General features: G+C 36.5%; 2 protein-coding genes and 1 non-coding gene across 4 annotated transcripts; all 3 read left to right on the top strand.

Annotated features, from left to right (window-relative positions):
• Positions 1-398: 398 nt before the first annotated feature.
• LOC106409024 (ethylene-responsive transcription factor 5) lies at positions 399-1605 on the top strand. Its single transcript, XM_013849709.3, has one exon. The coding sequence runs from the start codon at positions 618-620 to the stop codon at positions 1548-1550; it is 933 nt and encodes a 310-aa protein (XP_013705163.1). The 5' UTR covers positions 399-617; the 3' UTR covers positions 1551-1605.
• Positions 1606-13492: 11887 nt separating this feature from the next.
• Positions 13493-13599, top strand: LOC125590786. Its single transcript, XR_007326788.1, has one exon. It is a non-coding gene; the product is annotated as a small nucleolar RNA R71 (small nucleolar RNA).
• A 2632-nt stretch (positions 13600-16231) lies between these two features.
• On the top strand, positions 16232-18526 carry LOC106411144 (nudix hydrolase 8). Of its 2 annotated transcripts, none has more exons than XM_048762564.1 (7): positions 16232-16621; positions 16728-16996; positions 17090-17155; positions 17434-17574; positions 17696-17824; positions 17917-18087; positions 18174-18526. In XM_048762564.1, exons 1-7 carry the CDS (start codon positions 16501-16503, stop codon positions 18396-18398), a joined length of 1122 nt encoding a protein of 373 aa, XP_048618521.1. In that variant the 5' UTR covers positions 16232-16500; the 3' UTR covers positions 18399-18526. The 2 variants fall into 2 exon arrangements, with proteins under 2 accessions (XP_048618521.1, XP_013707292.1); XM_013851838.3 differs by having other exon boundaries at positions 16270-16621; positions 17917-18060.

Genomic DNA, 18526 nt, shown 5'->3' on the forward strand with positions numbered 1-18526 from the left:
ATAATTGGCGAATCAAATCAAATAATCCGTGGATATTTTAAAATTTTTGAATTTTTGGAAGTCCAGAATTTTCTGAACAAATCACAAATATTCATGAAGGAGCAGAACTGCAAATTTTTCGGATATCCGACTATGGTCAGGCGTGGCTGTATACACATCTGTGTTAGTCCCCAAGACTTTCAAATATTCGAGATAACGTTCGTAAAGTATAGGGACGGAGCGTTGTAGTGAGCGCAAAACAGAACGGTCATGATGTCGACAAGCTGAATCCGCAATCCAATCCAACGGCTCAAAGTCCACGAAACACGCGACCAAGTGGTACTCCCTTTTACACCTGATTTGTATTAGTTTAAAATGATTAAAAACAAGAGAGAACAAGAGGATGGTTCGTTGGCCCTTCATGTTTTTAATCAAATTCAAATTTATTCACAACCACCATTGAAAAAGTCTCCTGCAAGGAAAGGATGGTTCGCGTGTATAGTATATATACATGTTTCCACTCTCTTCTCTACTCAAACCATCCCGTCATCGACCAAATCATCTTCTTATTCTCTCTCTATTTTCTATGTTCTCGCGAATTTAAACCTCACAAGAATTCAAAATACATATAAACATAAATGGCCAATCCTAGTGAAGTATCTTCTGCACTTTGGTTCATCGAGAAGCATCTTCTTGACGTGGTTTCTCCCGTGGCTAAAGATCGTTGGATGATACACGAATCAGCAGCAAAAGATTCTAGCTCTGATTCTTCTCCTATGATCTTCGGATCATCATCATCATCATCATCATCATCAGCTCCAATCGATTGCTCTGAATCAGAGATCAAACCTGAAATCATCGATCTCTCGACGCCGAGATTCATGGATTTGATTTCAACTCCATTTGAATTCAACACGGACGTTTCTGTTTCTGTTTCTGATTTCGATTTTGAACCAACTTTTCAAACCGTAAATCAATTTGAACCGGAATTCAAAACTCAAATCCCGTGTGCCTCAGACGATTCCCATTCCAACCGTAAACCACCACTGAAGATCTCCGTACCAATCAAAACCGAATGGATTCAATTTAATCCGCAACCGGAAGTTACTAAACCGGTTCAACCGGACGCGGAAGAGCAAAGGCATTACAGAGGAGTGAGACAAAGGCCATGGGGGAAATTCGCGTCGGAGATCCGTGACCCAAACAAACGCGGATCTCGCATTTGGCTCGGGACGTTTGATACCGCGATCGAAGCGGCTAGAGCTTACGACGAAGCAGCGTTTAGACTTCGAGGATCGAAAGCCATTCTGAATTTCCCGCTCGAGGTCGGGAAGTGGAAGTCACGCAAAGAGGCCGACGGAGAGAAGAAACGGAAGAGAGACGAAATCGAGAATGAGCATGTGGCGGTGGTAGAGAAAGTGTTGAAGACGGAACAAAGCGTTAACGGCAAAGAGGCTTTTAACTTGACGGAGTTCTGCGATTGGGACGTAACGGGGTTACTTAACTTTCCGCTTTTGTCGCCGTTATCTCCTCATCCATCGTTTGGGTATTCGCAGTTGACCGTTGTTTGAGTTTTTTTACTATGTACATGCCAACGTGGATTTGTGATACACGTATGTGCATGAGTTAAAAAAAACATATACGTCAGTTTGACAAAAAAAAAAAAAAAAAAAAAAAATCACATGTTTACTACTTTCATGCAACCACTTTTCATTTTTACCACCGCTAAAAAGACATTTTCAAATATATTTTTTTTCGTTAAAATGCAAAAGACTCTTATACCATTGTTCTTTATATATATAATAATAAATATTTAAATAAATAAAAATCTAAAAAAATAAAAAATATTTTTTTTAACTTTTTATCGAATTATGCTATTTCGAAATTCAAACCCTAAACCCTAAAATTCAAATCTAAACCCTAAACCATCAATCCTAAACCCTAATTTGTTTTGAAATACGAACCCAAAACTCTAAACCATCAATCCTAAACCTTATTTTTTAACCCTAAACCCTGAAACATCAACTCTAAACCCTAAACCCTGAAACTTCAACTATAAACCCTAAACCCTAAACCTTCAACTCTAAACCCTAAACTTCAATTTTAAACCATAAACCATCAACACTAAACCCTAAACTATCAACACTAAACCCTAAACCCTAAACCCTAAACCCTAAAAAGTAAACTCTAAACTTTAAACCCTAAAAGATTAACCCTAAACCCTAAAACATCAACTCTAAACCCTAAACCCTAAACCTTCAATTCTAAACCCCAAACACTAAACCCTAAATCCTAAGCTCTAAACCCTAAACCCTAAAACCTTAGAGATGATGTTTTAGGGTTTAGATTTGAAGGTTTAGGGTTTTAGAGTTTACGTTTATGGTTTAGAGTTGATGTTTTAGGGTTTAGATTTGAAAGTTTTGGGTTTTGGGGTTTAGGATTCGAATTTCAGAAAAGTATATGGTTTAGGGTTTTAGGGTTTACGTTTAGGGTTTAGAGTTAATGTTTTAGGGTTTAGATTTGAAGGTTTAGGATTTAGGGTTTTGAGTTGATGTTTCGGAGTTTAGGGTTTGGAGTTGATGTTTCATGGTTTAGGGTTTAGAGTTGATGATTTAGGGTTTAAAGTTGATGTTTTAAGTTTAGATTTATGGTTTAGAGTTTAGAATTGATGCTTTAGGGTTTAGATTTGAAGATTTAGGGTTTAGGGTTTAGAGTTGATTTATCGGGGTTTAGGGTTTAGAGTTGATGTTTCGTGGTTTTGGGTTTAAAGTTGATAATTTAGAGTTTATAGTTGATGTTTTAAGTTTAGATTAGTTAACCATTTATTTTTTTTTGTCAAAGTTAATGAAAATGTTATAAATGTCTTTTACACTTCATTAAAAATAAAAGTAAATGTAGTTAGTGTAAACATTAAAAGTGGTACTTTGAAAATTGTATTTTTAGTAATTTCTCAGAGAAAAAGCGTCAATACATGTGTGTTCATGTCTTTGGCTTATTTATATTTGTTCATTCTTTTTCACACTACATTAATACGAAGTTATTTCATTCAATGAATACCAAATTTACAAGTTTGCGTTATTTTATATTCCCTCTGTTTTTTTATTGTAAGTAGTTTTAGATAAATGCATAAATATTAAGAAAGTTATTAATATTTTCCAAAGTAGCATTTGATATATAAATTAGGTGTAGTTAAACAAATCATAAATAAGTATATATTATTTGATTGGTAACATTATACCCAATAAAAATAAAAAATACTTAAAATTATGAAAATTACTTATATTTTGAAACAAACAAATTTTGCTTAAACTACTTAAAATAAAAAAAACAGTTGGAGTATTCCACTAGAAGAACTCAGAATAATTCAACCTACAAAGCACTATAATATCATTTAATGCCATTCACATTGAGGAGCATGGTTAGAAATTAGAACCTACTACTAAAGTAATTAGAATTCAAAGTTGTAAATTTGACCGGCGTATGTAGATTTGTAGACATAATAAATGCATGACCATGATTCTGTCTAATACTGTCCGAACAATTAACAAATAATTATTTTGATGAGTCGATTCAGTTTCTTGTGGGATACTGTAATGGTAAGCTAGTCAGAACGTTGCAGTTGCATGTGCGTAGACCTCTACGTAAGTGAAAGGCATATATCCTGAAGAATACTTCTGGGTGGCCCAGCGAAATATCTATGTAAAGTTTGGTATTTTTAGATTTGAATCTAAATAACGAACAACTTGATCTCCCCTTTTCCCCTGTTTTCGTTCCTATAATCTACCAAGAATGTTGTTGGATCTTCAAATATGTATTAGTACTCTATCCCAGGACTTTCTCTAATGGGCCTTGGGTTGTTCACACATTTATAGAAAGTTTGAATCTGCTCTCATTACTTTTACTAATAGATTCTCTAGAAGTTGATAAATTGGTTCCTGGAGTACATCGAATCAGGTAGTTGGTTAATGCTTGAAACACAATTCTTTTTTGTTCAACTTCATTAATTAACAAAAAGAGTATTTACAATTTTACATCAATGGGATTAAATAATGCTAATATAATGGTTTGGCGGATAACATAGAAGATTAAATTGGTAAAAATAGAGCATGCAATCACTATAAACATTTTAAATAATAAAATTATAAACCAAGTTGTTTTGGTATATTGGTAATGGGGTTCTAATGGGAATTTTTGTCTTGAGTTCAATTTGCTTTGACCACCTAGCCATGCTATTTAAATAGATTAATTGCGTATCCAGATGCAAAGTTTCGTGGAATTAGTCTTTGGTCTAATTTTTTTTTAAAATCGCAATGGTTATCAGAAAAAGAATTATATGTTTTTTCAGTAAAAAAAGTTATGTATTTTTGTTATGAACTCTAAGTATTTGTATATATTTGGTTTGGAAATTTTCGTATACATATATATTAAAAAAAATTGGAATCCAGATGAACATTTTGCTCAGATGAACACTTTGTTCAGCTTTGTTACTACATAATCATTACGCCGGACACAGTACGACTGGACGTGGTTTAATTAAGCGCACACATTAGTATTTTATACTCTTAACTCAAACTTCGAGGAAAAAATGTTTGACTTGGCGTCAAAAACATCTCCAACCATACTTCACAATTTACTGATAAATAAAGTAACGAAAAACAAAAAAAAGTAATTATTAATGGAATGATTTTTTTTTTCATACTCCATTTTTCACTCTATTTTTTTCGAAATAAATTATGGAGGGGAGATATATATGCCATAAGCACATATTATTGATTCTCGCGAGAAATCAGGGGCTAAATTCAAAAAATTCATAGTAATTCAATTAAAAAACAAACGAATTTTGTTGTGTTGATTTGTAAATCAAAATTACATAAATGGCCAATCCTAGCGAAGCATCTGCACTTTGGTTTATCGAGAAGCATCTACTTGACGAAGTTTCTCCCATGGCTATGAATCAATGGACGATAAACGAATCAACATCAACGGAATCTTTCTCCCACCATCTTTGGGGCATCATTATCATCAGCTCCGATTGTTTTCTCTGAACCTGAAATCATCGATCTCCCGACGCTGAGATTCATGGATTTGATTTCAAGTCCATTTGAATTCGACTCGGACGTTACTGTTTTTGATTTCGATTTTAAACCAACTTATCAAGTGTTGGGGGTGGTGTGTGCAAAACCGGCTCAGAGAACAAGCCATCGTTTAGATCATAAATATATTTATTAATAAAAATTATATAAACAAAACTATGTTTTTATGAATAGTATGATTATCATCTAATAAATACAAATTATGTTTACATATAAACTTTAGTAAAAATTAATAAAATACAAGTAAAAATGTATATAAAATATAAGTAAAAATTATAAAAAATAGAAATAAAATATTATTTTTTAAATGTGAGATTTTCTATTAACAATTGATTTTAGTAAATTATGATTGATTTGAGTCAAAATATTGGTGATAATATTAACAAATATTGCTTACAACTAACTTCATAAAAAATTATCTTTAATAATTATTAATAGAGTTAAATTAGTATACAAAATTTGTATAATATTTTATTTTTTTATATATATTTATATATGATATTAGGAAAATATGAAAATATGTTGGTCAGTGTTTTTTTTTTTTTGGTAATTTTGGTATCTGGGCAGCCACATTCCCAATTATCCCCGTAGGGGTCCAGCGCCCCAACGGAAGGGATGTTAAATCCGCTGTGGCCGGGGCTCGAACTCGTGATGGCGGTAACCTCAGCCGAGGTTCCTATACCACCAGACCACGAGGCCCGGTTTTTTCGTCAGTGTTTGCTAAGGGCATCTAAACGTAGTGGCTACATAGACGACATGCGTTCATATTTGTTCATTCTTTTTTTTTTTTTTTTTACTTTAATTGTTCATTCTTTTTCATACTACAATAATACGAAGTTATTTCATTCAATGAAGACCAAAGAATCGAGTTTTGCGTTATTTGTACAAAGGAATATCCCATGATTCCCATCATTTAGTGCCATTCCGGTTGAAGAACTAACCAACTAAAAATAATTACAATTCAAGCCTCCAATTTTGACCGAGGTATGAAGATTTTGTAGACACATAAATGAACGACCTTGATTCTGTCGGAACAATTCGCAGACAGTTAATTTGATGATTGGGATAAAAATAATGGAAGAGCAGGTCAAAACGACCATGGCGATGGCATGTGCGTAGAAACCTTACATGGCGAAAGTGAAAGCCATTTATCCTGAATAATACTTCTTCCACGGCCATATATCTATGGCAGGTTAGTACTATTTTTTGATATGAATAGGGGTGAATCTAGAACAAAATTCAATTGGGTGCATTGTTGTTATAAAACTATAAAAGTGACACAATGAAGAATTGAACTAAGTTGATTATGGGTGCACAACCCATGTTTTACCACTCATCCAGCTAAGTTTTAATAATTCTATACACAAAAGATTACATATTAATAAAACTATGGGTTCACGTGCCCACATTCCCATTAACCTGTCTACCCCCCCTGGATATGAATCTATTAACGATGAACTTCATCTTCCTTTTCCCTGTTTTTGTTCCTATAATCAACCCAAGAATTAATGTTGGTGGGTCTACGCATAGGCATTAGTACGCTCTCTTTAATGGGCCTTGGGTTATTCATACATTTATATAAAGTTTGAATGATGCGCTCATATTGTTTCCTTTATAAATTGTAGAAGTGCTACTAAATATAGGTTTCAAACCAACCTATCTAATCGTATATTTAATCAGGTAGTTGGTTGAATGTTTGAAACCCAATTCTTTTTTTTGTTCAAATTCATCAATTAACAAAAGGAGTATTTACATGAGTGGGATTAAATAATAGATGCTACTACAATGTTTGCCGGATAACACGGGAGATTTAAATTGGTAAAATAGAGCATGGAATCGCTATAAACATTTTAAAAAGTAAAAATATATGTTTTTCATGAACTCCAGATATTTGTATATGTTTTGGTTTGGGAATTTTGTATATATTGGGATCCACATGAACATTTTGCTCGAGTTGTTGACAAACGACAATTAAGCTTTACTCAGTTTTTAGTGGTTTGTTAGTTTGATTTGTACTTACTACTGTGGTTTGTTAGTTTGATTTGTACTTACTACTCATAAGTAAAATAGTGTCTTTTACTATTTTATATAACCAACAATATGTTATGTTTGCAATAAAATAACATTAGAATGAGGTGATGGTGGTATAGTAACAGGCAAAAGCTTTGACTTACTAAGCAACCTGAGTTTGAGTTTGAAGGCATCTCACTACACTTAATCATATAAAGATATATACTACCTATTTTCGATAACTAGTTTAGGCTTTTTTATAGGTCCGTAAGTTCGGAATACCTAAGTTAATAAAAAAATTATAATAACATGAGTTTCTTAAGTCAACAAAATAAATGAAGTTTGTGGGTTTGCTTCGGCCACTAATTCGATTACATATTAATCTAGTAATGTTATATAGGCAGTATATTAATAATAACAATCAGGTAAGCAGGATGCGTCATCCTACTAATGACCATGTAGATTTCACCTTTATAAAACCCGACCGCGAATCATGCGTTTTTGCATCATTATCCGAACATACTAAAATTGTAATGGAAGGAGACAAAATGTTATCATGAACGTGAATCATCAAGCATATCAGGAGGTTGGTTACCTAATTATCCTACGTGGAGTCGTGGAGATTACCTAATCTTCCATGGTTTTCAATTATTGCATTTCATTTTTTTCAAAAGTCATCACTTTCCATAATAAATATTCGTTCAAATCCTAGTAACGCAAACCTAAAAAGCCTTAATTATCATTGTTTTGTTCCACCGCTATATCAGTGTTGTTTTTTTTTTTTTTTTTTGAAATTAAATCTCAGTGTTGTTTACATGCATTTTTATGGTAAAAACTAATTAGTAAGTCTTTGTATACATATAAAATTTGTAAAATCTCTGTATACATCAATTAATCGAGGAAAGTGTTATCCGATGTCAAAGGAAGTGTATACACTGGATAACCAGTTTTCAAAATCTTATTCGAGGCACAAAAATACAAATTCGAAATCCACACGAAATAAAACACATTTCACTAAATTTTTTAAAAATAATTATTACGGAAAGGCCAAGGGAGCTAACACATGGCCACGTAGCTTCCGCAACAACCAGCTGCTTTATTATCCCACTCTACGCGATTATTGCGTGAGATACACGCGCCGGTTAGTCAACGCACGAGATTGCAAGAAGCTTGATGAAGGCTAGAGGATCTTTAAGATATATCCCTGTTCGAAAACGCGGCCGCTTAGACGCTGTTCGGAGGTTGACCGTGGCGATTATACCTAAATCGGTATAGCCAGGCGTTGATCCGCGTAACACCGCCTAATTTCCGCGTTGACCGCCTAAGTTTTTTTTTTCCGTCTCTGTAAGTTCAAAATACGGTTGATTATTTTTACTCATTATTGTGTAATTATTCATTACTAAATAATTATAATTAGCTATCAAACCCAAAACAAACACATACATACTACATTTAGAGATTTTTTTCGTACCAAACCCACCATTTACGAATCAAAAAGAGACTGTTTAAAATTATATATAAAAAGTTATATAATTATGTCTAAGAACTTGTATCATCATGTTTAAAATTAACTAAATATATTATAAATATATTAAATTGTATTTAAAACTAGGTCCCGCGTAATTCCCGAGTACTCCCCAATTTTTTGGTAACTCGCTAGGTCCGGAGTTACCGTCCGACTAGCGTCTACCGTAGTTCCGTGATATTAAGAGTTTTCAAGGCTCCTAAGGCAAATGTTGTAGTATAGTGTTTGTCGAACCAGTTCTGAGGGATATCAAAGCACTGAGAATGCAAGTACTCACTTAATCTAAGTGCAACCAATGATTTAAAAGGTTTCTAAACTAATGATTAATGATAAATGAAATGACTTTCTTTACTAAGAGAAAAGAGAACTCATGGGCATAGGGATTAGACCTTGGGTGATCAAGTATCGAACTAAGGATGGCAAATGATCAATCAAACTATCAACCTTAAGCCTAGACACAATTCTAAGCAAGTTCTATGTCTAGATGAATGCTCATTTGCTAACATATCTCAAACATCAAATGTCTTTGGTTGAATAATATGAAAGCAATCATTACTAACAAGTCTATTAGCTATCTTAGCACCTTTAACAACAAATGTCTTTGGCAAAGTATACTAAAAGCCTAGGAGAGTTGTCTCAGGCATTTCATCAAACACCTTTTGGGTGGGAAATGTCTATTGATCAACTTTTGAGTGGCCAACTCAGAAGATGCATTATGAATACTCTACTAGCAAGGAACAAGAATGATCTACACTAAAACATCCTAGAACTAACCTAATCACCCTTAATCTCCCTAACCCATGAATTCAAAAAGTGATTACTCACTAATCTCCATGATTCCTCTTAAACCCATATTGGATTTCAGATTAATCATGTAGAGAAAAATATAAGAAATCAACAATAACACAAGAACATAACAATCAAAATCCAAGAGATGAACTTCTCAAGAGAGTTTTTGTGTATTTCTCAATAGATCCAAGATAATCAGCCTCCGGTGGCTACAAAAGATCTTTAAAACATAGGTTTTTCCAAGTACAAAACGTCCAAAATAAATTGCAAAAAAGTCCTTGAGAAATCATGATTTTCGGCAGCAGAACAACGCGGAGCGACTTGCAGGTGTCGCTCCGGGAAGTCACTCCAGGGCCGATGGTCGCGAGCGACTTTGGTGTGTCGCTCCAACGGGTCCCTCTGGATCGGGAGCGACCTGGTAGGTGTCGCTCTGAGAGGTCGCTCCAGGGTCATCTAAGACTGTTCGGAGTAACGAGAACGCGAGCGACTTCATGGTGTCGCTTTAGGAAGGTCGCTCTGAGAGGTGGGACACAACGACTTCGTGATGTCGCTCCGGGAGGTCTCTCCCATGCTCTGATCGTTTAATGATCACCTATTTCACCTCCTTTGAGCTCCAGATGCATCCAAATGTCCCCAAGAACTCCATGTGGCACTCCAGTACCTAATAGAGACTCATGTATGCAAAATGCAACCTAAACATGTCTAAATCCTAATCTCTATGATGAAAATGTTTATGAATGAATGGATAAAACAATGCAAATATGCAAGATATCAACTCCCCCAGACTTGTTCTTTTACTTGTCCACAAGTGAACTTTCTAGAACTCATAGGGAGAGAGGTTTGAAGATGGGAGCTCTTAGCCAAGAGAAACACAACTAGCACTCAATTCAACATCTAATCCAACATGAGCACACTCTCTTATTACACTCTAGCTTCTCTAGGCCTATCTCAACTCCTTTTTGCCCTTATACTCATCATCAAGCATGCACACATTCAAATCAACCAACTCTCACATTCATTAAGCATAAGACATCAAGTGAATTCTTGCAAATGGTCAGTTGGTCCAAGTCATTTGGTTGGGTAAGGGAAGGCTTTTTAGTCAAGTGAGTCAAGAGGTTCAAAATATATGATCTTTAAGGTGGTTTACTCTCAAAACAAGTAGCCTTGACATTGCACATAATATATCTAAGAAAGGGACCAACTCATGCATACAATGCTCAATCTCCATTGTTCTACCCTTTTCCCAAACATACAAGTTACACAATCATTCCCAAATGTCAAACCCAACTCACATCTCTCACCAAAGATCCTAAGAACATTAACTCCTTCTCTTTGAAATCTACAAGGATTTTTCACAACCTCAAAACATTACTTAGCTCCTAACAACTTTGCTAGCCCCTTTTTCTTTCTTTTTCTTTTCTTTCATTTTTTTTTTTTTTTTTTTTTTTTTTGATGGGGGCCAAGACTTTTCATAACTTGAGCTAGAGGTTTTTCTACTTATCCCAATAAGACAATTCACTTAAACACAAAGAGTCATTTCTTTTCCTTTTTCATTGCTCCCAAATCATAATCACAACTCTCACCCCCACCTATAGCTAGACAATAGAGTGCCTAATCTAGCAAGAATGAAGATCAAGCATTGTCGTTCCCGATACTCTCAACATTATGCACATGTAAGACTTTCCGAAGAAGGCCTCACTCATCAAACAATGAAAGCTTAAAAGGAGGGAAAGGTTTTGGGAGTGGTCTACCACTAGATTTTGTCAAAATAAGATTGGCATAAAGAATGTGACAACTCAGGTGTGTATAGCCATGACTCAGTACACAAGGGACCATGAGCAAGAAGCATTAAGTTCGTTCAGTTCAAATAAGGTTGTAGTTGGCTTCAAAGACTGAGTTTCAGCAACTAATGAGATTCAGGAAGAGTCTTCAAGGCTCGAAGCATACAAGTGTTTTTGAGGGGTGGAAAAGCTACTCAAGTGCAACGTAGTGTTCTTTACAATGCATTTAAAATCATTGCTCCCAATGCAAGTGAATGCAACCTATATGCTCTAGACTCTCCTAAAAATGCAAGTGATGCAATCTATATGATTTTTTTTTTTTTTTTTTTTTTGCTAAAAGGTATGTATGCAAGACTCAATGAAGATCATCAAAGCAAACATGTCAAATAATTGGTACCTCCCCCAAACTTAAATGACACAGTCTCTGTGTTGTCAGTAGAGAGAGATACCCAAAAGAGAAAGCTAATATGCAAAAATGAAATGGTATATACAAGGGAAAGTAGAGAAGTACCTCAAGTGGAAAGTGGAGAAGGAGGATCCTTCTCAATGTAGGGGTCTCCACAAGTGATGGTTCCACAATACTCAACATCCAGTGGAGGCTGAATTGGGTAAGAGACAGCTTTGTTGACATTGAGGAGTGTGACCTTCTTGTTGGCGAAATCGATGCAAGCACCCACAGTAGTAAGGAATGGTGTGCCCAGGATCAATGGAACTCTCTTCTCAGTTGCCATCTTCAAGACAGTGATGTCTATAGGGATGGTGCAAGATCCAATCTTCAAAGGGAAATCCTTGATGAGACCAATAGGGGTAGTAGAAGAAGAATCCCCAAACGTGAGAGAGGAAGTATCGTGCTCCATGTGTTCAATCTCAAGACTCTTCACCATCTCCATTGAGATCACATTCACAGTTGCACCAGAATCAACAAGAGCATCATCAAAGGTGAGCTTACCAAGGGAGCAAGACAAGGTGAACTTCCCTTGGGATTCTAGTTTAGGGAGAGACTTTGGTGTGATGGCTGGATCAAGTTTCAAAGTTGAAATGTTGAGAAGCTCTGCTACTTCTGCTTGGTGGTCTACAATGTCCTTGATGAGCATCATTTGGACATGAGCCTCACGCATACCCGAGATCTCTGGAAGCTTAACTCCAATATCACTTAAGTCTTTTCTGAACTTGGAAATCACCTTCTTTTGAGTTTTGGTGAGGACCCTTTGTGGAAATGGGAGCTTGTCATAGGGTGACTGCTCAACCTCAATGGTGTCCTCCAGCTTGACCCCTTTCAGCTTCTGGGTAGCTCTCTTCGCAACTGGTTTCTCAGGCATGGGTGCATCTCCCTTCAAAATCTTTACTTCAACCATTTTGTCAGCTTCCTCCACAATCTTTGTTTCAGCTGTTGCTACAATCAGATGCTGAACCTATTCAATCTCAGCTCCAAACACCAATCTTTCAATTTCATCTACCTCTTTCTTGTGGTTACTCAATTCAATCCCTGAAGAAGTTGTAGAGAGGACAACATTGCAATACTCCTTGGGTTTTTGCTCAGATTTTCCAGGTAGAGACCCTTGCTGGCGATTCTGGTGAGTTGTCATGGAAGCAAACTGGTTTTCCAAAGCCCTGAACTTGTTGTTGAGCTCATTGTAACTTCCATCAATCTTGGAGTGAAGGTTCTTCAACTCATATCCAACCTGCTTTTCACTTCTAGTCTGAGACTCCAAGATCTGTTTCAGTAGAACATCAGTGCTGCTTTCCTGAGGAGTAGAGGTAGAAGGATTAGGTTGTTGTTGAGAAGACTGGTTCCCTTTGTTGGAGAAACCAGAAGGAGGGTTTTGCTGAGGCTGATAGTTGCCTTGCTGGTTATTCCTAGGCGGATAACCACTCTGTTGGTTGTTAGGATAGGATTTCTGTTGGTAGTTGTTGTACTGAAAGTTGGGCTCTTTCTTGTACCAGCTACCATTGTTGTTGATGAAACACAACTCTTCTTGCCCTTCCAAACCCTCAACTTCATGGACAACATGTGTTGCTTCTTGGTTTGGGTTACCAACAAAGTGCAGCTGCTCTTGTGTGGCTTTATCAGCAAGGAGGATGTCTATCTTATCCTGGAGAGCTTTGATCTCTTTCCTCGTCTGCTTATCATCACCCCTACTGCCCTGTCGTGATCTGCACTGTAGACTGCATCACTCTTCACCATGTTGTCAACCAGCTCTTCTGCATCATCTTCAGTTCTTCCTAAGAAGAACCCATTGCTAGCTGTATCCAATCTGGCTCTGTACTTAGGAAGGGCACCTCTGTAGAAGGTACTGAGCAAGCTCTCCTTAGAGAAACCATGATGTGGGCATTTGGTTTGATAGCCTTTGAATCTCTCCCAGGCTTCACTGAATCCTTCCAAGTTCTTCTGTTGGAAACTGGAGATCTCATTTCTCAGCTTAGCAGTTCTTGAGGATGAGAAGAATTTCTCCAAGAATGCTCTCTTACACTCATCCCAAGTAGTGATAGAGTCGCTGGGTAGAGACTTCTCCCACTGACGTGCCTTATCCCCCAAAGAGAAAGGGAATAACTTCAGCTTTAAGGCATCCTCTGACACACCATTGGTTTTTGACAACCCACAGTAGCTGTCGAACCTGTCCAAGTGATCGAATGGGTCCTCTAAAGCCAAGCCATGATATTTGTTGTTCTCGATCACATTGAGGAGTCTGGACTTGACCTCAAAGTTTTTGGTTGCCACAGCCGGTGCTCGGATTCCCAGTCTGTGACCATGAATGTTGGGCCGGTCATAAGTACCAATGGGTCGAGCTGCCCGCGGTTGGTGTTCTGCCCCTTGCGGTGGATCTGCCATATCAATATCCAATCTCTGCAAGTGGGCTTGTTGTTCTTCTTCTCTTCTAGATCTAGCACACTCCCTCTCAAAAGCTCTGATGTCTGCTACTATTGGAACTAGGTTTGATGGACCCCTGCTCCTCAAGTTCATACACCTGAAAGTGAAAGGTAGGTGAAGAAGAAGAATCAGTAACAGTACAAAATTAAAATGACTTAGTCTCAAGCAAGTGACTAAATCTCAATGTTTAAATCTACTCAGAATTTGGCAACGGCGCCAATTTGATATTAAGAGTTTTCAAGGCTCCTAAGGCAAATGTTGTAGTATAGTGTTTGTCGAACCAGTTCTGAGGGATATCAAAGCACTGAGAATGCAAGTACTCACTTAATCTAAGTGCAACCAATGATTTAAAAGGTTTCTAAACTAATGATTAATGATAAATGAAATGACTTTCTTTACTAAGAGAAAAGAGAACTCATGGGCATAGGGATTAGACCTTGGGTGATCAAGTATCGAACTAAGGATGGCAAATGATCAATCAAACTATCAACCTTAAGCCTAGACACAATTCTAAGCAAGCTCTATGTCTAGATGAATGCTCATTTGCTAACATATCTCAAACATCAAATGTCTTTGGTTGAATAATATGAAAACAATCATTACTAACAAGTCTATTAGCTATCTTAGCACCTTTAACAACAAATGTCTTTGGCAAAGTATACTAAAAGCCTAGGAGAGTTGTCTCAGGCATTTCATCAAACACCTTTTGGGTGGAAAATGTCTATTGATCAACTTTTGAGTGGCCAACTCAGAAGATGCATTATGAATACTCTACTAGCAAGGAACAAGAATGATCTACACTAAAACATCCTAGAACTAACCTAATCACCTTAATCTCCATAACCCATGAATTCAAAAGTGATTACTCACTAATCTCCATGATTCCTCTTAAACCCATATTGGATTTCAGATTAATCATGTAGAGAAAAATATAAGAAATCAACAATAACACAAGAACATAACAATCAAAATCCAAGAGATGAACTTCTCAAGAGAGTTTTTGTGTATTTCTCAATAGATCCAAGATAATCAGCCTCTGGTGGCTACAAAAGATCTTTAAAACATAGGTTTTTCCAAGTACAAAACGTCCAAAATAAATTGCAAAAAGGTCCTTGAGAAATCATGATTTTCGGCAGCAGAAAACGCGGAGCGACTTGCAGGTGTCGCTCCGGGAAGTCGCTCCAGGGCCGATGGTCGCGAGCGACTTTGGTGTGTCGCTCCAACGGGTCACTCTGGATCGGGAGCGACCTTGGTAGGTCGCTCTGAGAGGTCGCTCCAGGGTCATCTAAGACTGTTCGGAGTAACGAGAACGCGAGCGACTTCATGGCGTCGCTTTAGGAAGGTCGCTCTGAGAGGTGGGACACAGCGACTTCGTGATGTCGCTCCGGGAGGTCGCTCCCATGCTCTGATCGTTTAATGATCACCTATTTCACCTCCTTTGAGCTCCAGATGCATCCAAATGTCCCCAATAACTCCATGTGGCACTCCAGTACCTAATAGAGACTCATGTATGCAAAATGCAACCTAAACATGTCTAAATCATAGTCTCTATGATGAAAATGTTTATGAATGAATGGATAAAACAATGCAAATATGCAAGATATCATTCCGAACACGGGATATATCCGATTATCCATAACCTTGGAACTCCTGAAGATTCCTTGTTACAGACAACTCTCTCGAAATTGTTGAAGATTCTCTGATACCAAAACTTTGATTCCTTTTTCCTGCAAAGTTTTTTTTTTTTTTTTTTTGTTTGGTACTGGTATAACTTTATTAACAAAAAAAAATATGGCACACTAGTGCGTCAGTTTACAATAGTTCTTTTTCATCCAAAAGCTTCGGAATGTTTATGGACTTCATAGGTCATGAACTGTTTCTTTTATTCCAAGTTCAGACCATGTGGTGGTTACATTAGTGTAAGCAGTTTCCGGAAAGATGAGTATTTAAAGAAGACAAGTTAATTAGATACTGAAGCAAATTAGTATTCCCGTTACTCCAAATTATAAGAATCTAAATAACGTAAATTAAAATGTAAATTTTAGATATTTATATCGAATTTAAACCATTGTGAAAGATAATATATATACATCTATGTAACTCACCCTAACCTTTATTAAAAAATATCTCACGCTGGCATTCTCTGGTCGGTTGAAATCGTAGCTCGAAGAAACCACGTGCATTTTGTCTTTGATGTAAGATATTTGAACTGTTCTTCTCTTTCCTTTTCTCATTTCTCACTTAACCACCACTTGGCTTCACTCCACACATTATAAGCGTGTCCTCAAAAAATCTTTCGTTACTCTCAAAACACGTTCCTCTTTCTTCTTCATTTCCTCCCTCAGCTTCTTTTCATTCTTAATCAAGATAGGAAACAAATATCTGAGTTCTCTAATCAATTTCCTTTCTTGGAAAACTGTTTTCTTGTTTTCACATAGATTTTCTTGACCTCCAATGGATTCTGTTTCCCTTTCTGAGGTTACTGTGATGAGAAAAACACATTTGGGATTTATGCACAGTTTCAGACAACCATTTTCAGGTGTTACAATATCTCCCAAGTTCTGCCACTCCAAAGGTAAAATTGATACCTTCATATCACTTCCTCTTCACAAGAATCTACATTCAGTAACTTCTTGAAGTTGAATTAGCTTCTTTTTCTATATTTGTATTTGGATGAGAAGTTGTAGGATCAAGGGCAATATCTTCAAGTGTTTCCAGTACAAAGAGCCAATATGTTTATGGAGAAAGCTTAGCTGCAACTGCAGATTCAGATTATAAGATGAATGGACTAACCCTAAAAAACAGAATCAGTTCTGTTAAAGAAAGATTATTACTTGATGCTTTTGATGATGAGTATGGTGGAGTAGTAGTTGATCATGGAAAATTACCATCAAGCCCTACCGTTTTCACATCAATGCTTCAAAGCTCTCTATCGGATTGGAGGAGAAAGGTGAAGCTAGTTAAAAAAAAACCTGAAAATCTAAAACCATTTTCCTTAAAAAAGTCATTATCTTTTAATCAGTTTGTCAAAAAATATTTGTAGGGAAAGAAAGGAGTTTGGTTGAAGTTACCTGTGGAACAATCTGAATTAGTCCCAGTTGCTGTAAAGGTAAACAATAAATTTCTTGATTACCTTGTTCTGTGATCAGGGCCGGCCCTGAAAGTTTGGAGGCCCAAAACCATTTAGTAAAGATTTTAAAAATTTGGGGGCCTAAAAAATTTTTTTTTACAAATTGGGGGCCTATTTACATATAAAGATTTTCAAAAATTTTGGGGGCCCAAGGCGAATGTTTCATTGGGCTTGGCCCAGGGCCGGCCCTGTCTGTGATTAAGCAGAGAAACTTGTTTAATATGCATGTGAATTAAAAAAAATTTGGGATTGTGCAGGAAGGATTTGAGTATCATCATGCAGAGAAAGGATATGTGATGTTAACTTATTGGATACCAGAGGAGGAGCCTTGTATGCTTCCTGCAAATGCTTCACATCAAGTTGGTGTTGGAGGTTTTGTCTTAAACCAATTTAAAGAGGTATGAAATATGAAGATCATTTTGTTAATTTAAAATCTGAAAATCAAACCAAAACTTTTAATTTTTTTTTATAGTTCTTTTAAAGATTTTCTGATTTAAAAAAGGTGTTTGATCTTATTAGGTGCTTGTGGTGCAAGAAAAGTATTGTACTTCCTCGAACACAGGTCTATGGAAGTTGCCAACTGGATTTATTAATGAATCAGAAGAGATCTTCTCAGGCGCTGTAAGAGAAGTCAAGGAAGAAACTGGGGTAGCTAATTTTTCTTAAAAAACATTAGTTTGATTTAAAAATTCTCAAGACCATAACCATAAATTGGCGTTGTGTTGTGGTGTGTGCTTCAGGTAGATACAGATTTCTTAGAGGTTATAGCTTTCAGACATGCTCACAACGTCGCGTTTGAGAAGTCTGATCTGTTCTTCATCTGTATGTTGAAACCACTCTCTGATAAGATCATCATCGACAATCTTGAGATCAAAGCCGCAAAGGTAATCATCACAACTAAAAATCTTGAGGTCAGATCACTGACATAACACAAAAAAAAAACAGGATAACTAGTTTTTCGTCCCAAATCATAAGATAACTCGTGTTGTTGTTTCAGTGGATGCCATTGGTGGAGTTTGTGGAGCAACCGATGATAAAAGGAGACAAAATGTTCAAGAGAGTGATTGAAATATGTGAAGCGAGACTAAAACATCGTTACTGTGGTCTTTCTCCTCATCGACTTGTATCTGCTTTTGATGGCAGGCCTTCTTCTCTCTACTACAACGTTGTTGATGATGATGATGATCCTTCCCACTCCAATTGTAGAGCTGAATTTTATTAATAACCGGATCAAACCGGACCGGATCAAAATCCAAGTGGTAATACTCTGTGTATATATACTTCCTCCCCCATGTAATGTATATTGTCATTTGAACATTCTCTCCAGTAAAGTAAATAGTGTTAGCTCCT

This window comes from Brassica napus, chromosome C7 (genome assembly GCF_020379485.1).
Source record: "Brassica napus cultivar Da-Ae chromosome C7, Da-Ae, whole genome shotgun sequence".
NCBI lineage: Eukaryota > Viridiplantae > Streptophyta > Magnoliopsida > Brassicales > Brassicaceae > Brassica > Brassica napus.